This window comes from Choloepus didactylus, chromosome 5 (assembly GCF_015220235.1).
Source record: "Choloepus didactylus isolate mChoDid1 chromosome 5, mChoDid1.pri, whole genome shotgun sequence".
NCBI classification, from domain to species: domain Eukaryota; kingdom Metazoa; phylum Chordata; class Mammalia; order Pilosa; family Megalonychidae; genus Choloepus; species Choloepus didactylus.
Window position 1 is genome coordinate 11,680,421 of NC_051311.1, and position 14,968 is coordinate 11,695,388.

A 14,968-nucleotide genomic window follows, 5' to 3' on the forward strand; every position below is an offset into this window, starting at 1 on the left:
AATTAGAGTTCAGATAATATTACAGCCTTTGAGCATAAAGCACTGACCTGGTTATGATCTTTGAGAAACAGTGGATACTGAGAGAGAAGGATAAATGCCATTCCAATTTGCAAATTCTACCTTCAACCTCCTGAAAATGACAGACTAGAGATACTTAAATTCTATCCTGAGATTGTTTTCTAGAATAGATTATAAAGGTATTGTTTCTGTGCACTAAAGAAGAAAAACCACCTATCACTAGCATCCAGCATAGATTCACTGAAAGAAAAAAAGTCATATAAACCAGCTTCATATACATTTTTTGAAAATAGTACTAGACAAGTGAGTCTGGAAAAATTGGTGACCCTAGTATAGCTGGGCTTCATTAAAGAATCTGACATGATCTCCTATGGTATTTATTCTTGAAGACATCAATGGATTCAAAAGTAGTTCAATAAATTTACTTTAAAAGTGGTGGTTTACTGATGACAATGGAAGGAAGTTTGTATCATGCAACTAGTTCTGTCCTTGTCCCTACTCATCACAGCTTTGGATGAAGGAGGGAAATAGACATGATGGCTGGCAAAATCAGATTCTAAAACAGATACAAGTGGAACTGGTTCTAACAAAATAGTGAATAATAATAAATGTCTCATAATTAGACCCCCCAAACCTAACCATAAAATGAAAAAACTCTGGAATCATCCCAAACCCCTCTTTCTTTCACAATCCAGATCTAATCCATCAGCAAATTCTACTGACTCTACTGTCAGAATTTGATCCCTTCACAATATTTCTTCTGCTATCACCCTGATCCAAGCCATTATACATTATACCTTTATGCCCTTATACTTTATATGCCTATATGCCATGTCTATTTCTTAACAATAGGGATGTATTAATGTTAACATTAATACAATACACTGATCTAATCTATCATTTGTATTCTCATTTTGTCAGCTGACCCAAGAATGGACTTTAAGGCTTTTTTTCTCCTTCACAGGAATATCTTCAGGGTAAATTCCTAAAAGGAGGACTGCTGAATTGAAGGGTAAATGCATATTTAGTTTTGTTAGATACTACTAAATTTCCCTCTCAGTGTTTCTATCATTTTACATTCCCATCAGCGAAGTATGAGAAGGCCTGTTTTCCAACAGCCTGACCAACAAAGTGTGTTGTCAAACTTGTGAATAGTTCTGACAATCTGATGGCCATTTTGGTATATTTTTATTTTGCATATCTCTTATCATAAGTGTAGTTGAACATCTTTTCAATATACTTAAAGGCCATTTTTGTATCTCTTTTTTGTGTCCATGTCTTTTGCTCACCTTTCTACAGGTCTTGGTCTTTTCCCCTTCAAGTTTTACAAGTTCTTTATAAATTAGGGACTTCTACTGTGCCTGCCCAGGATTTCATTGATGCCATCAGCCAGTGACTGCTCTCTGTCATCAATTCTTCACTAGTCAATTGATAACTTTTATTTTGGCTTTTCAGTTTCTTTCCATACCTTTAAAACTAAGGGGTGTATAAAGGGGAAAGATGACTTCATTTTAATTTATAAGTTGATGGAACACAAAAACACACATCCAAACCTGGTGGATAAAAACTATGTAGCACTAGAATTACAGGACTTTGAGCAGGATGCTGAAACTGGATGGAACTCTGGAGACAGAAATGTGTTTATTCTTTGTATTCTTTGGGTGGGAAGAGGGCTGTAAATGGGTGTTCTGGTGTCTAGAGGGTGGACTGTGGTGGAAACTGCAAATTGTTCATCAAAACCCATGTCCTCATCTTCTTAGGCACACTGATAGAGGTGATCTTGAACAGCGAAAGAACATTAATGGACAAACTGGTAAAATCCAAATGTCTGGAGTTTATATTTTAAAATGTATTGAGGGTGGAGCAAGATGGTGGCATAGAGAGGTGTGGTTAGTTAGTCCTCTAGAGCATCTGATAAATAACCAGGAACCACTAGTAAATAATCTGGAACAACTGTTGGGAGACATCCATGAATGGACACACATTGTACACCAGCCTGGAATGGGTGCAGTGGCTGAGACTGTTGTACAGAACAATATGTAAGGTTCTGTAAACCTGGAGCTGAAGCCCCCCCCCCGCCCCCGACAGGGCAGGCCAAGCTGAAATACTGCCATGTGGGAAAAAGAAACAGATTACAGGGAAAGTAACTCAACCAAGCTCCAATTGCAGTTTTAATTAACACATATGGACTACTGAATACAAACTATAAGCATGGAGCAGGGAGGGAAGCAGATTCCTTCCAGCAGGAGGCAGAGCTGATGGGAAAAAATACATAAATAAATAAAAACAGAGACTTTCCAGAATACAGGAAGACGGCTGTGTCCCAAGAAAACTGAGGGACTGGGGACTGGCTCTGAAAAGGGGCTTTTGCTCTTTTCCCATTTTTTTTTTCCTCTCATTCTAAGCAGCCCATTAGAGGAAGCCTCAGGCATCTTCAATTCCCTGCTGACCCAGGCAAAGGTGGAGTTAAGAGAGCCAGAAAGACAAGGGAAGAATTCAAATGGTGAAGATAACTCCCTTGGGGGCATATCTTCCTTAAGAAAAGGGGCGATGGAACCAGCTCACGTGGCTGCCCTCCCTCAGAGAATTCAGACCTCAGGGCCTGGGGGAAAACAAACAAACAAACCAGAAACAACTTAAAGTTGGCTTCTGACACTCTCTGCCCCTTACCAGGTCAGGGTCCACTATGAATTAAAGGGACCACACATCTTTACACTGGTGGGAGATGCGGGCTGACAAGCACCATCTGCTGGGCTGGATAGGGAAAGCATCGAGTCTAGAGGCCTCACAGGAAAGTCTGTCCATCTTCTAGGACCCACCCTCAGGGAAACCTAATTCTGAATACACAGCCTCCTCCTGAGACCTGAGCCCCTGTGGTCTGGGAAAATCTTCTTGGGGCATTCAAGGAAATCAGATGCCTAGGAAAAAAAATCACACTAGGAAAAACGAAGATATGGCCTAGTCAAAGGAACAAACTTACACTTCAACTGAGATATAGGAATTGAAACAACTAATTATTAATCAAACAAATCTCCTAAATCAATTTAAAAATCAATTAAAAAATCAATTCAACAAGTTGAGGGAAGATATGGCAAAAGAGATGAGGGATATAAAGACGACATTGGGCGAAAACAAGGAAGAAATCGAAAGCTTGAAAAAAAAACTGGCAGAACTTATGAGAATGAAAAGCACAATCCAAGAAATGAAGGACACAATGGTGACATACAGCAGATTTCAAGAGGCAGAAGAAAAGATTCATGCACTGGGGAACAGGACATCTGAAACTCTACACACAAAAGAACAGATGGGGAAAAGGATGGAGAGATATAAGCAATGTCTCAGGGAACTGAGTGACAACAAGAAGTGCATGAATGTATGTGTCATAGTTGTCCCAGAAGAAGAGAAGGGAAAAGGGGCAGAGGCAATAATGGAGGAAAAAGTCACTGAAAATTTCCTATCTCTCATGAAAGACATAAAATTACAGATCCAAGAAGCGCAGTGTACCCCAAACAGAATAGATCTGAATAGACTTACGCCCAAGACACTTAATAATCAGAATATCAAATGTCAAAGACAAAGAGAGAATTCTGGAAGCAACAGGAGAAAAGCAATCCATCACATACAAGGGAAGATCAATAAGACTATATGCAGATTTTTCAGTAGAAACTATGGAGGCAAGAAGGCAGTGGTATGGATATATTTAAGATACTGAAAGAGAAAAACCACCAACCAAGAATTTTGTATCTGGCAAAACTGTCTAGTATTTCCTGTAGAGCAGGTATCTTGTTCACAAACTCGCTCATTATCTTTCTGTCTGAGAATATTGTAAACTCTTCCTCATATTTAAAAAAGGGAGCACCACAGACAGGAAAAGACAGGAGAGAGAGGTTTGCAGCACAATGTCATGAGATGGTAGCACCATAATATAAGTACGTTGAACAAAGATGACTGTGAGTACGGTTGAAAGAGAAAGGTTAGGGGCATGTAGGACACCAGAAGGAAAGATAAGAAGATGAAGACTGGAACTGTGTGGCTTAGTAAAACCTAGACTGGTCAAGGATTGTGATAAAATGTACAAGTATGTTTTTGTATGAGGGAGAACAAACGAGTGTCAACTTTGCAAGGTGTTAAAAAGGGGGTGGTTTTGGGGGAAAACACAATCAATGCGGACTAGAGTCTACAGTTAACAGTAACTAATATTGCAGTATGTTTTCTTTAATTGTAACAAGGGCAACACACCAAGGCTAAATGCCTATAGGAGGGGGACATAAGGGAGGGGTATGGTATTCTTGGCATTAGTGATTTTGTCTAACTTTTTATTTTATCCTTGTGTGGCTTTTTAGTTGCCATTTTTCTTTCTTTTTCTCTTTCTTCTGTCTTTTTACTTTTTTTTGCCTCTTCCTCTTTCTTTGTGGCTGTACTTTATCTTAATTTTACTTTTCCTTTTACCTTTTTATTATTCTTTTGTTTCAATTCTTTCTCTGAGAAATGTATATATAAGTGCTAATTGTGGTGAATGCACAACTATATGATGAACTTTAAACAATTCATTGAACACTGTGGATGATTGTAGAGTATTTGAATATATCCTTATAAAATTGCAGGGAAAAAAATAAACAGAGGGACATGAGTTCTGGAGAGAACTTGGAGCGAGAGATGTATGTATTCACTGTTGGTGGGGAAGTAGAATGGTGTAGACTATCTGGAGGACAGTACGGTGGTTCCACAAGAAGCTAAGTATGTGGGTGTCACAAGGTCCTGCAACCCCACTATGGGGTATATGCTTGGAAGATCTGAGAGCAGGGACACGAACAGGCATTTGCACACTGGTGTTTATGGCAGCAGTATTCATGCTTTGCAACGGACAGAGGTCTCGAGGGGTACAATGATGAACAGAATGGTGAACTGTGGGGTATGCATACAGTAGAATATTGAGCAGCTACAAGAAGGAATGAAGCTGTGAGGCACTCAACTAGGTGAATGGATCTTCAGTACAGCATTTTGAGTGAAGCACATCAGAAATGAGAGGACAAACATTAATGCCTCACTAATATGGACTTACGACAATGTGTAAACTCTGAGAATTGAATTTTAGGGCACACCTTATCAGGGGAATGCTTACTGTAATGGTCCCTAGATTATAAGCTCTTATAGCAGTCACATCGATTCCTGAGTTGTAATGGCTATCTCTAAATCCTGAGATATTGAGCTCCTTGCATATAACCTAGTCAGTCTCTGGAACTTTGGGTATCTGTGTGACATTCGAAACCTGGAGTTAGAGCTTGGCAGCTATGAATGTCAGTATTACCCCATAAGGCAACTGCTGAGAAAGCTGAAAAAGATTTCAGACTTCAATTAGAGACATGAATTAAGAGGACATGGTTAGGACTAAGGAAAATCAGGCCCAAGGGTAAAGGACAATACTGCCTGGGTTTTAAAATACAACTTTTGTGAGAGACCAAGGGAGGAGATGTTTATCTGATGCAGGATCTATATTTTCTGTAGCACTAGATAATTTAACCTGCATGATCAGTTTGTTTGAACACCATAGGTGCATGGAGCTGTGAAAGTGAAGTGGGACTTGATGAGTTTGTACAGGTTAGGGTGAAATCCCGAGACATCCCAGAGTGATACAGGCAGAGAGCAAAAGTGTATTTGCGGGCCCCTGAGGAACTGGGGAGAAATGCGGAAATGCTGGACTTCTCCTCCTGGGTTATTGCAGATTTTACCGCAAACATTGAGGACTGCCAATTTAGTGGGCACCAGCCCTCAATCTGAGGGCTTTCCCTTGTGAGGCTAGTTGCTACAAGGGAGAAGCTAAGCCTACTTATAATTGTGCCTAGGAATCCCCCCCAGAAAGCCTGTGTTGCTCAGATGCAGTCCCTCTCTCTGTAAGTCCACTCAGCAGGTAAACTCACTGCCCTCCTCCCTATGTCAGACATGACTCCCAAGGGTGTAAATCCCCCTGGCAATGCAGGGAACGACTCCTGGGGATGAGTCTGGACCCAGCACTGTGGGACTGAGAGGATCTTCTTGACCAAAAGGGGGAAGAGAGATGAAATAAAATAAGGTTCCTGTGGCTGATAAATTTGAAACGGAGTTGAGAGGACACTCTGGAGGGTATTCTTATGCACTATATAGGTATCCCCTTTTAGTTTTTAGTGTGTTGGAATGGCTGGAGTGAAATACCTGAAGCCGTCTAACTGCAAACCAGTGACCTGGATTCTTGAAGACTATTATATAACTTTGTAGCTTGCACAGTGTGACTGTGTGATTTTGAAAACCTTGTGGCTTGCACTCCATTTATCCAATGTATGGATGAATGAGTAGAAAAATGGGGACAAAAATTAGATGAAGAATAGGGTGGGATGCAGGGGATGGAAAGATCTAGGTGTTCTTGCTTGCTTTTATTTTTATCTTGGAGTAAGGAAAAGGCTCAAAAACTGATTCTGGTGATGAACGCAGAAATGTATGATGGTGCTGTGAATAATCGATTGTTCACTGTGGATGACTTAGGGTGGGTGAATATATCTCAATAAAACTATATTAAAAAAGTAAATGAAAAAATGGGGGGGAGGAAAGGGGATGTTTTGGAAACTTTTTATTTTATTTTTTTATTTTATTTTTTGGAGTAATGAAAATGTTCAAAGATTGTGGCAATGAATGCACAACTATATGATGATACTGTGAACAACTGATGGCACACTCTGAATGATTGTATGTTATGTGAATGTATCTCAATAAAATTGCATTTAAAAATGTATTGAGTTTTGGAATCCATAAACATGATATATTTCTCCATTTATCAAGGTATTCCCTAATGTCTCAAATAAAGGTTTATATTTTTTTTCATGTGGTCTTAAATATCTATTTCCATTTTATAACTGTTACTGATATACAAAAATATCTTTGAACTTAGTAAAATGATTTGTATCCAGTAAACTTATCAAAGTCTCTGATTCTAATAAATTATTTGTAGATTCCCTTTTATGTACACAATTGTATCATCTTTAAGTAATTTATTTTTAGTTTTGCTTCCAATCCCTACCTTTTATTTCTTTTTTTTTCTCTTTATTGTCTTATTGCACTGGGTAGTATCTCCAATAAAAGGCTGATGAAACTTCCTTGCCTTACTCTAATCTTAAAGCAAAAGCTTTTAACATTTTATCATTAAGTATGATGTTTGCAATAGATTTCTCATAGCCATACTTTATTAGTTTAAGGGAATACTCTCTATTCCTAGTTTGTTAGCTTGTATTATGAATGGCTACTGAATTTTTCTGTGTTTATTGAAATGAATTTCATTGTTCTCCTAAAGTCTGTTAAAGTGGTATTTAAATTAACTTTTAAATGTTACTCTGACCTTGTATTCCACACACATACACATGCATACATATATTGCATAGCTAGTGTCATAGACTCTGTATCTGTGTTCTGAGTGAGACTGTAATTTTCCTTTCTTGTACTTAACCTGGTTTGGTATTAAGGTTATGCCAGTCTCGTTTAAAGAGTTGGGGAATCTTCCTTCTTATGCCAGTCTTTGAAATAATTGCCAAGACCGGAATTATTGGTTCCCTGAATGTTTAATAGAACTTATAAGTGATGTCATCTGAGCTAGTTTTTCTTTGTAGAAGTATGTTTCTTTGTAGGAATACATGGAAGTACATATTTCTTTGTAGGACTATACTTTGAGGAGTATACACACGTATGTTTATGTCTGTGCATATAAATATACAGATAATCATACAGAAAATGTGTACAGTTCTATGAACTTTAAGTCACGTAGAGATTCATGTGATCACCACCACAGTCAGGATATAGAAGGGTCATCAACCCAGAGAGCTCCCTAGTGCTATCCTTGTGCAACATACATCACACCCTTCTCGTATGTCCAGCCCCTGGCAACTACTCATCTGTTCTCTATCACTATAGTTTTTTCTTTCTGAGAATGTTAAATAAATATAATTACACAGTATCCTACAGTGCTGGCTTCTTTCACTCAGAATAATGCCTTTGAGAGTCATCCAAGTTGTGTGTATTAGCTTAAAATTGGCTTGTTCCTTTATGTTGATGAGCAATATCCATTGTATGGGTGTACCAGTTTATCATTTCACTTGCTGAAGGACATTTGGGTTGTTTCCAGTTTTATGAGTAGAACTTCTATAAACATTAGTATATACATTTTTGTGTGAATATATGTTTTCATTTCTCTAGGGCAATCCCACCTACGAGAGATTGCTGTGTCATATAGTGTGTGTTTAACTTTTAAGAAACTGTCAAACTGTTTTCCAGAGTGATTGGACCATTTTGATTCCCACCAGCAATGTATAAGAGTTTCAGTTGCTCTACAGCTTCACCAGCTCTTTATGGACATACTTTTGACCACCAACTCAATGTCATTAGTGGTTAAAGGAAAATTTGTCTTCTTGGGCTAGTTTGGATTAAGAATTTCTAGTATTTTGCCTACATTTTCAAATTTATTGGCATAAAGATGTTCACAATATCTTGTATTAAATTGTCAATGTCTGTAGCATCACATCTATAGTTATGTCCTCTTTTTCTTTCTGATTTTGGATCTCTGCACCTTTTTTATCTTGATAAATATCATCAAGATTTGTTATAAAGTTTTTAAAGAATAAAGTATTGCCTATGTTGACTGTTTATATTATAGTTTATTTTCTATTTTACAACTTCTTGAGACAGATGCTTAGATGATTAACTTTTAGCCTTTCAGTTTTTCTAAAATATGTACTTAAGGCTCTAAACTTTACTACAAAAAATTTACTTTACATCCTACACATTTTGATATGTAATATTTTCATTATTATTCAGTTAAAAATATTTCTTCCTTTTCACTATGATTTATTTATTGATCCATGGGTAGTCAAAAGTGAGTTTCTTAAAATTTCCAAGTACAATTTTCTGTGTCTTATTATCTCTAGCTTAATTGTATGGGGTTCAAGAACATGCTCTGCATGATTTTTATTCTTTGAAATTGGTTGAGATTAATTTTATAACCCTGAATATGTTCAATATTTATAAATATTACATATAGCTTGAAAAGAGTATTTATTTTGCTCTTACTGAGTACACAGTTTTTAAGTACGTCTATATATCTCATGGATATTCTCAAATCTTCTATAGCCTCATTGGTTTTATGTGATTACTCTATAAATGACTAAGAGAAGTGTGTTAAATCTCCCACTATGATTGCGGATTTGTCTTTTCCTTTTTGTAGACTGCCTATTTTTCGTTATATATTTTTAAGGCTTGTTATTAGTTGCAAACACATTTAAAAGAGTATCTTATTAATGATTTGCATTTTTCAATGTATAAAATGATTCTATTCTTCTATAACAATGCTTTTAGCCTTAAATTCTTTTGTCTAGAATGAATTTAACTACACCTGCTTTCTTTTGGTTAGTACTTTCATGGGACATACCACGTGTTTGCTTATTTTTGCCCACATATTTTCCATTTTCTTTGCTCTTTTCACACCTTAGACTATCTATCAAGGATTTCTTCCCTCATGCCTAAAACACGTCCTTTAAATTTTGCTTTAGTAAGTGTCAACTGATAACAAATTCTCTGTTTTTATCATCTGAAAATTGTCTGAAGCCATAATTTCATTCTCTTTCATAAAAGATACTTTGCTAGGTATCGGAATTCTACATTAGCAGACATCTTTCTACTATTTTCTGGCTTCCATCGTCGTACCTGAGAATTCAGTTGTCAGTCAGTCACTAACTTAATCTGCCTTTTTTCTGACGTACTTTTAAGATTTTATCTTTGCCTAGGATGTTCTGCAATTTTACCATAAAGTGACCAGGGATAGATTTACTTAATTAATTCTGAAAAATCCGCAGCCACTATCTCTTCAAATATTGTTACTTCCTTATTCCCACTTATTCTGGAATGAGACATACATTGGATGCTCTGGCTCTACGCTTTATGCCATTTAAAACTTTTTTTCGTGTTTTTCCATTTCTGTCTCTCTAAGTTGCATTCAGTTTAATAATTTCTTGTTTTCCAATTCATGAATGCTCTCTTTAGCTCTGTTTAATTTGCTGTTAAACTTGGCCTTTGAATTCTGAATTTTTATTATTCTATTTTTTCATTTTTAGAAATTCCATTTGTTTCTTCTTAAAATCTGTTGGTTATATTTTATTCTATCATAGCAAGTTTGTTTTTATTTTTTTTAAACACAATAAACACTCATTTTATAATTTGTATCAGATAACTAGTAATTGCAGTCTTTATGGGTCAGTTTCTGCTTCCTATTGCTTCTGGTAATTATCATTCATGTTGCCTTCTTCTTGATAAATTATTTGGAACACTTCTATGTGCTAGGATGAAGGTACTGTACATTCTTCCAAAAAGCCTTGTGTTTGTTTCTGCCTGGTACCTATGGGTATTAGCGGTTCTACTTTAAACTAAATTATAGCTTGTAATTTATCAGACTATCCAGTAATGTGAATTTGGCCAGCAAACCAGGATACCACCACTTGTAACTGTTTCTCCTCAGAGACAATCCTCCATTCCCCATCCCCTGGCCACAATAACTGCTTGTGAGAGGGTCTGATTGTAGTTGAACTTTATATTATGGTATAATCCATACTGGGGAGGATCCACTATTAAATGTTCTTTGGTGGTCCTGGGCTTTGCTTCCTCTCAGAGATCTGAAAACCATATCTTACTTTACCCTGGTTAGGCAATGTCTTCAGGGTCAAAGACTCTTTTATGCTCTGCTCTGGTTATCAATATGGGTTGCTTTCTTGATTTAGATTTTGAACTGTTATTGTCTTACTATATAACTGACAAGCTTTCAAGAAGATTTAATTATGCTTAAATTCAGCATTACTAGTTGTTTTCAGTTGGAGGGTTAGTCCAAATAACCTCTCCTCTTCATTGAGAACCTCTTCATTGATTTATCATCTTTCTTTATCCTTTCATCTCTCTCATTCTTCTTGTTTCCTTCTTTTCCAGACCAATCATTTCCTTATTACTTCCATCTTAAGACTTTGGACCAATCACACTCAAGGACAATTCTGGCCATGGACAGAAAATATATAGACTCCTAGGTCCAAAAAAGTTCTGCATTAAAGTCCAGCATTAAAGTTTAACAGGGTAATAACTCTGTCATTAACTAGTTGTGATAATAAATAAGCAAGTTAACTTCTCTGGCTTCTAGTTTTCAGAAACCTGGCAATTATTTCAGTCCATCCTTCTCAGTTATCTTCCATATCAACATCAAGTCAACCAAATCTTAATATATTCTACTGCCTGCATTTCTTTCAAATCTCACCCATTTATCCCATCCCAAGGGCCACTGATCTCATTCAAAAGCTCTTGTCACTGCCTGAATTATCACAGTTTCCCTATTGAAGGCACTAATAACCACCACTAGACTCTCTGCCTCTAAAATTCTTTCTCCATATTGCTACCAGACTATTTCTAAAATACAAACTGAAGATGTTCTTCACATAGTTTCCAGGATAAAGTTCAAATTTCTTGATTTAGCACACAGAGCCCTTCATACTCTTTCCCTTGTTTACTTCTCTAATCTCCTTTTCTGCAAACACCCTTTGTTTAAGCCTCTGTGGCTTCATGCATGCTTCACCTTCTGTCTGAAGTACTTCTATTCCTTTTCCGTTGTCTAATTAACCTCTTCTGGTTCTTTAGAACTCAGCACCAGCACTGTCTCACTCATCTCCATCAAACTAAAATGTATTTGTTTTATTTACCTCTCTCCTCTAATAAGCTATAAACAATGTTCATAAGAGACAGTCTTATCCCAGTTTGTAATTCCAATCCTGCTGACTTTGCTGAATGGACAAGTGAATTGTGCTATAAAATGAGGATGCTGATTATATAATTTCAAAAGTCCCTTGTTAGTTATAAGCTTTGTCATATTGGAGAAATCTTAACTACTGTTGCCTTGTGCTTTATCATTTGGACTTTTATCTCAGCTTCTACATTTGATTATCCAGATTCTCTAACCTGCATGTCTGATCTGTTTCCCCAGATCTTCTAGCCTTAGCTTTGATATCTTGTTTAGTTGACCTCCCTGAGCCTGAACTCTTATTCGCACTTCTCCTTTGGCAGACCATGGATTTGATCTGTTTTTGGTCCTCTTTGCCATTGCCAATCCCTGGGTTCCTGACCCCCAACCCCTCTAATTCACAGGACTTGCCATTTCTACATCCTTCTATTCTGACACCACTGTTGCATAAGTCCTGGCAAGACAGGCTAAATAATCTTATTATTAGAAAAAGTTGACAGAAGAATTTTAGAGCTGTAAGAAAAGACTATTGTCCAATTTCTCCATTGACACATGAGGAAGAGGGATCAAATGCTCAGAATTTACTCATTGAAAGGGCAGTCAATAGAGGGTCTCCTTACTTCCCCTACTCCTTCCATCAAACCATGCTTCACTTCGGCAAAAGTAAAAACTACTTGAGTAAAAAGTTAAAGCAAGTGAAAGATCAAAAATTCTGAAAACAAACATTACTTACTGGATATAGTGTACAGAAAGGCTTACAAACACTAAAAATAATCCCATGATTTATGTTTTGCCCAGTGAATTGTTATGATTTTACTGCACCAAAATACACTTTTTTGGTTTCTAAGAAGAATCTTCATGAGGGCATATGAAATTAAATGTCGGTTCAATTATACCAACAGTACATAGAAAGCTTTAAGATCTTGGTCAGAAAAATCAATTAAAATTTAATATATTATAAAGCATTATACAAATGGTCAACATAACTTTCACTATTCTGCTCCATAATCCACTCCTAAGTGGAAAACACCTTCTACTGCTTAACAGACAAATAAACTGCTGTTCATGTCAAAGTTTTCATTCAATTTATCTTTTTAGTTAATTCATATTTTTAAAATGAATCAAAAGAATGGCATAGTGCAAAGAACCTGCACTCACCCTCATCCTCCCAGCAGCTCTGCGTGCCACCTTCCCTCTCGCTGCCCCCTGGTAACACTGTCTGGTCTGCTGGCAGGTCATCTTCTGGCACACCACCTTCACCATCTGCTGCATCTGTAACACTTTCTTCCTCCACAATATGGAGTTTGTCTTCATCATCTGAATCTGAATTTGCTTCTACCACAGTATTATAATTTGTCACTGTAATACAAACAAGAAACAAATCATCAAAACTGGCTGGTGTAAAAACCAGGTCATATACCTCAGAAAAACAGAAACTAAAAAAGGGTACTTAAAACAGATTGTAACTCAGCAATCTTTTCTTTTAGACCATAATATGCAAACAACAAATTTACTTGCTGACACACACACATACATAGCACTTACTAGGCACTAAATGGCCAAAATGGCAACTGGTAATAGCAACACTTACTGAGCATTTACTGTATGTACCAGTGCTTTGTAAACAGTAACTCATTTACTCCTTACAACAACCTTACAACACCCCTATGAAATAAACTACCTACCTACCATCTATTATGTATATCCCTGCTGTACAGATGTGGAAACCAAGGCACAGACAGGGTAAGAAACTTGTCCAAGATCATACATGTAGGAAGTGGCAGGGCCAGGATTTTAACTCCAGGAGTCTCGTTCCATATTCTGTGTTCTTAAACCCTACATTAAAATCCTCTCTCATCATAATGAACTTATTCTATGTAATATTGCTTAGGTAGAATTAGGCCTTCAAATCTTTAAAAGCATTACAATTTAAGAAAAGAGGTCATCTCTCATGATAAAATAGAATTACATCATCAAATTCACAAAGGGATTTTCAAGTGGTCTGCTGGGCTAATGCATTTCATACTAATCTCTCCATCCCACCTTGGCTTTATGATTTAAGTAATGTTTTCATGTGGTCTGCCATTCTGAAAAATAATCGGCATTTAGGAGCATTCAAATGGGCACCTGTTCCATAATTTTTAATGAAATTCAGTCAAATTTAACATCAGCATTACAAAAATATATAATTATCCTGAATGACTTCTATGCCTCATAGAACCATGAGCATTAGTTGAGAATAAAATTCTCTATAACAAAGAGTCCAATATAATCAATATTTTCCTTCAGAGTCCTTGTAATAATCACTCTAAATGGGGTACATTATTTAGTACCTCATTGGGTGTGGTCGCTGGAATGCCTCTTCTCAATTATTTGCAGGGTGATTCTTACTTGCTAAAATAAGACTAAGAAGGGAGAAAAGGGAGGCTTTGCTTTGCTTAGATAATTAAGCAATAATTATTTCCAGTTATTTTTTTCACTGCTTCCTTAGATTTTCTAACCACTTTTGCCTGAAGATAATCACCCACACACTTAAAAAAATATACACACATATCTTCCCCACCCCACTCTGCACATAAATACACCCACTCTTGAGAACCTGAAAAAAAAACTATATTCTGAAGGATGGTTGTATATGTCAGTGACCAAATACCTCCACCCAAACTGCTTTTATAGAGCTTGGGAAGACCTCTCTTCCCGAAAGGGAACCTGAGTTAGCATTCTGCTCACCTTAGGGACTGCTCCTTATCTTGTGTCAGAAGTAAACAGCAAGTCTTGTTGTGTTATTAATGCTTTAGTGTGAGTACATTTTTTCCAGATCTTTTCAAAAGAGCAAATGGTTTTCTCTCTTTTATTATAAAACTACAACATGTTCATTTAAAAAAAAGTTCGGACAATGCAAACCATATAAAGTAAGTAAAAGTCCCCTATTTTTCCTTTCTCCACTAACTCTCTAAAGGAATTTATTACTTCTCTTCACTGGTTGGCATGATACTAGTCACTTTATATATTTTACTCTAATTGCAACACGGACTCTCACCTTATACATATATATATATATATATCTTATATTTAATATAAATCCTATGCCACCCATATATAGATATATATGTCTATATTCAAAAACACACGTATGAGGTCACATTATACTTTCTGTTTTACCACTTA

At 36.6% G+C, this 14,968-nt stretch overlaps 1 protein-coding gene across 2 annotated transcripts in view; it reads right to left on the bottom strand.

Moving 5' to 3' along the window:
- Positions 1-14,968, bottom strand: part of ZEB1 (zinc finger E-box binding homeobox 1) — a 167,880-nt gene that overhangs the window by 42,963 nt on the left and 109,949 nt on the right. For both annotated transcript variants that reach the window (XM_037837942.1, XM_037837941.1), the window contains exon 2: positions 12,959-13,159. In XM_037837942.1, coding sequence (XP_037693870.1) covers positions 12,959-13,159 — 201 coding nt within the window. The remainder of the gene's footprint in view (positions 1-12,958; positions 13,160-14,968) is intronic.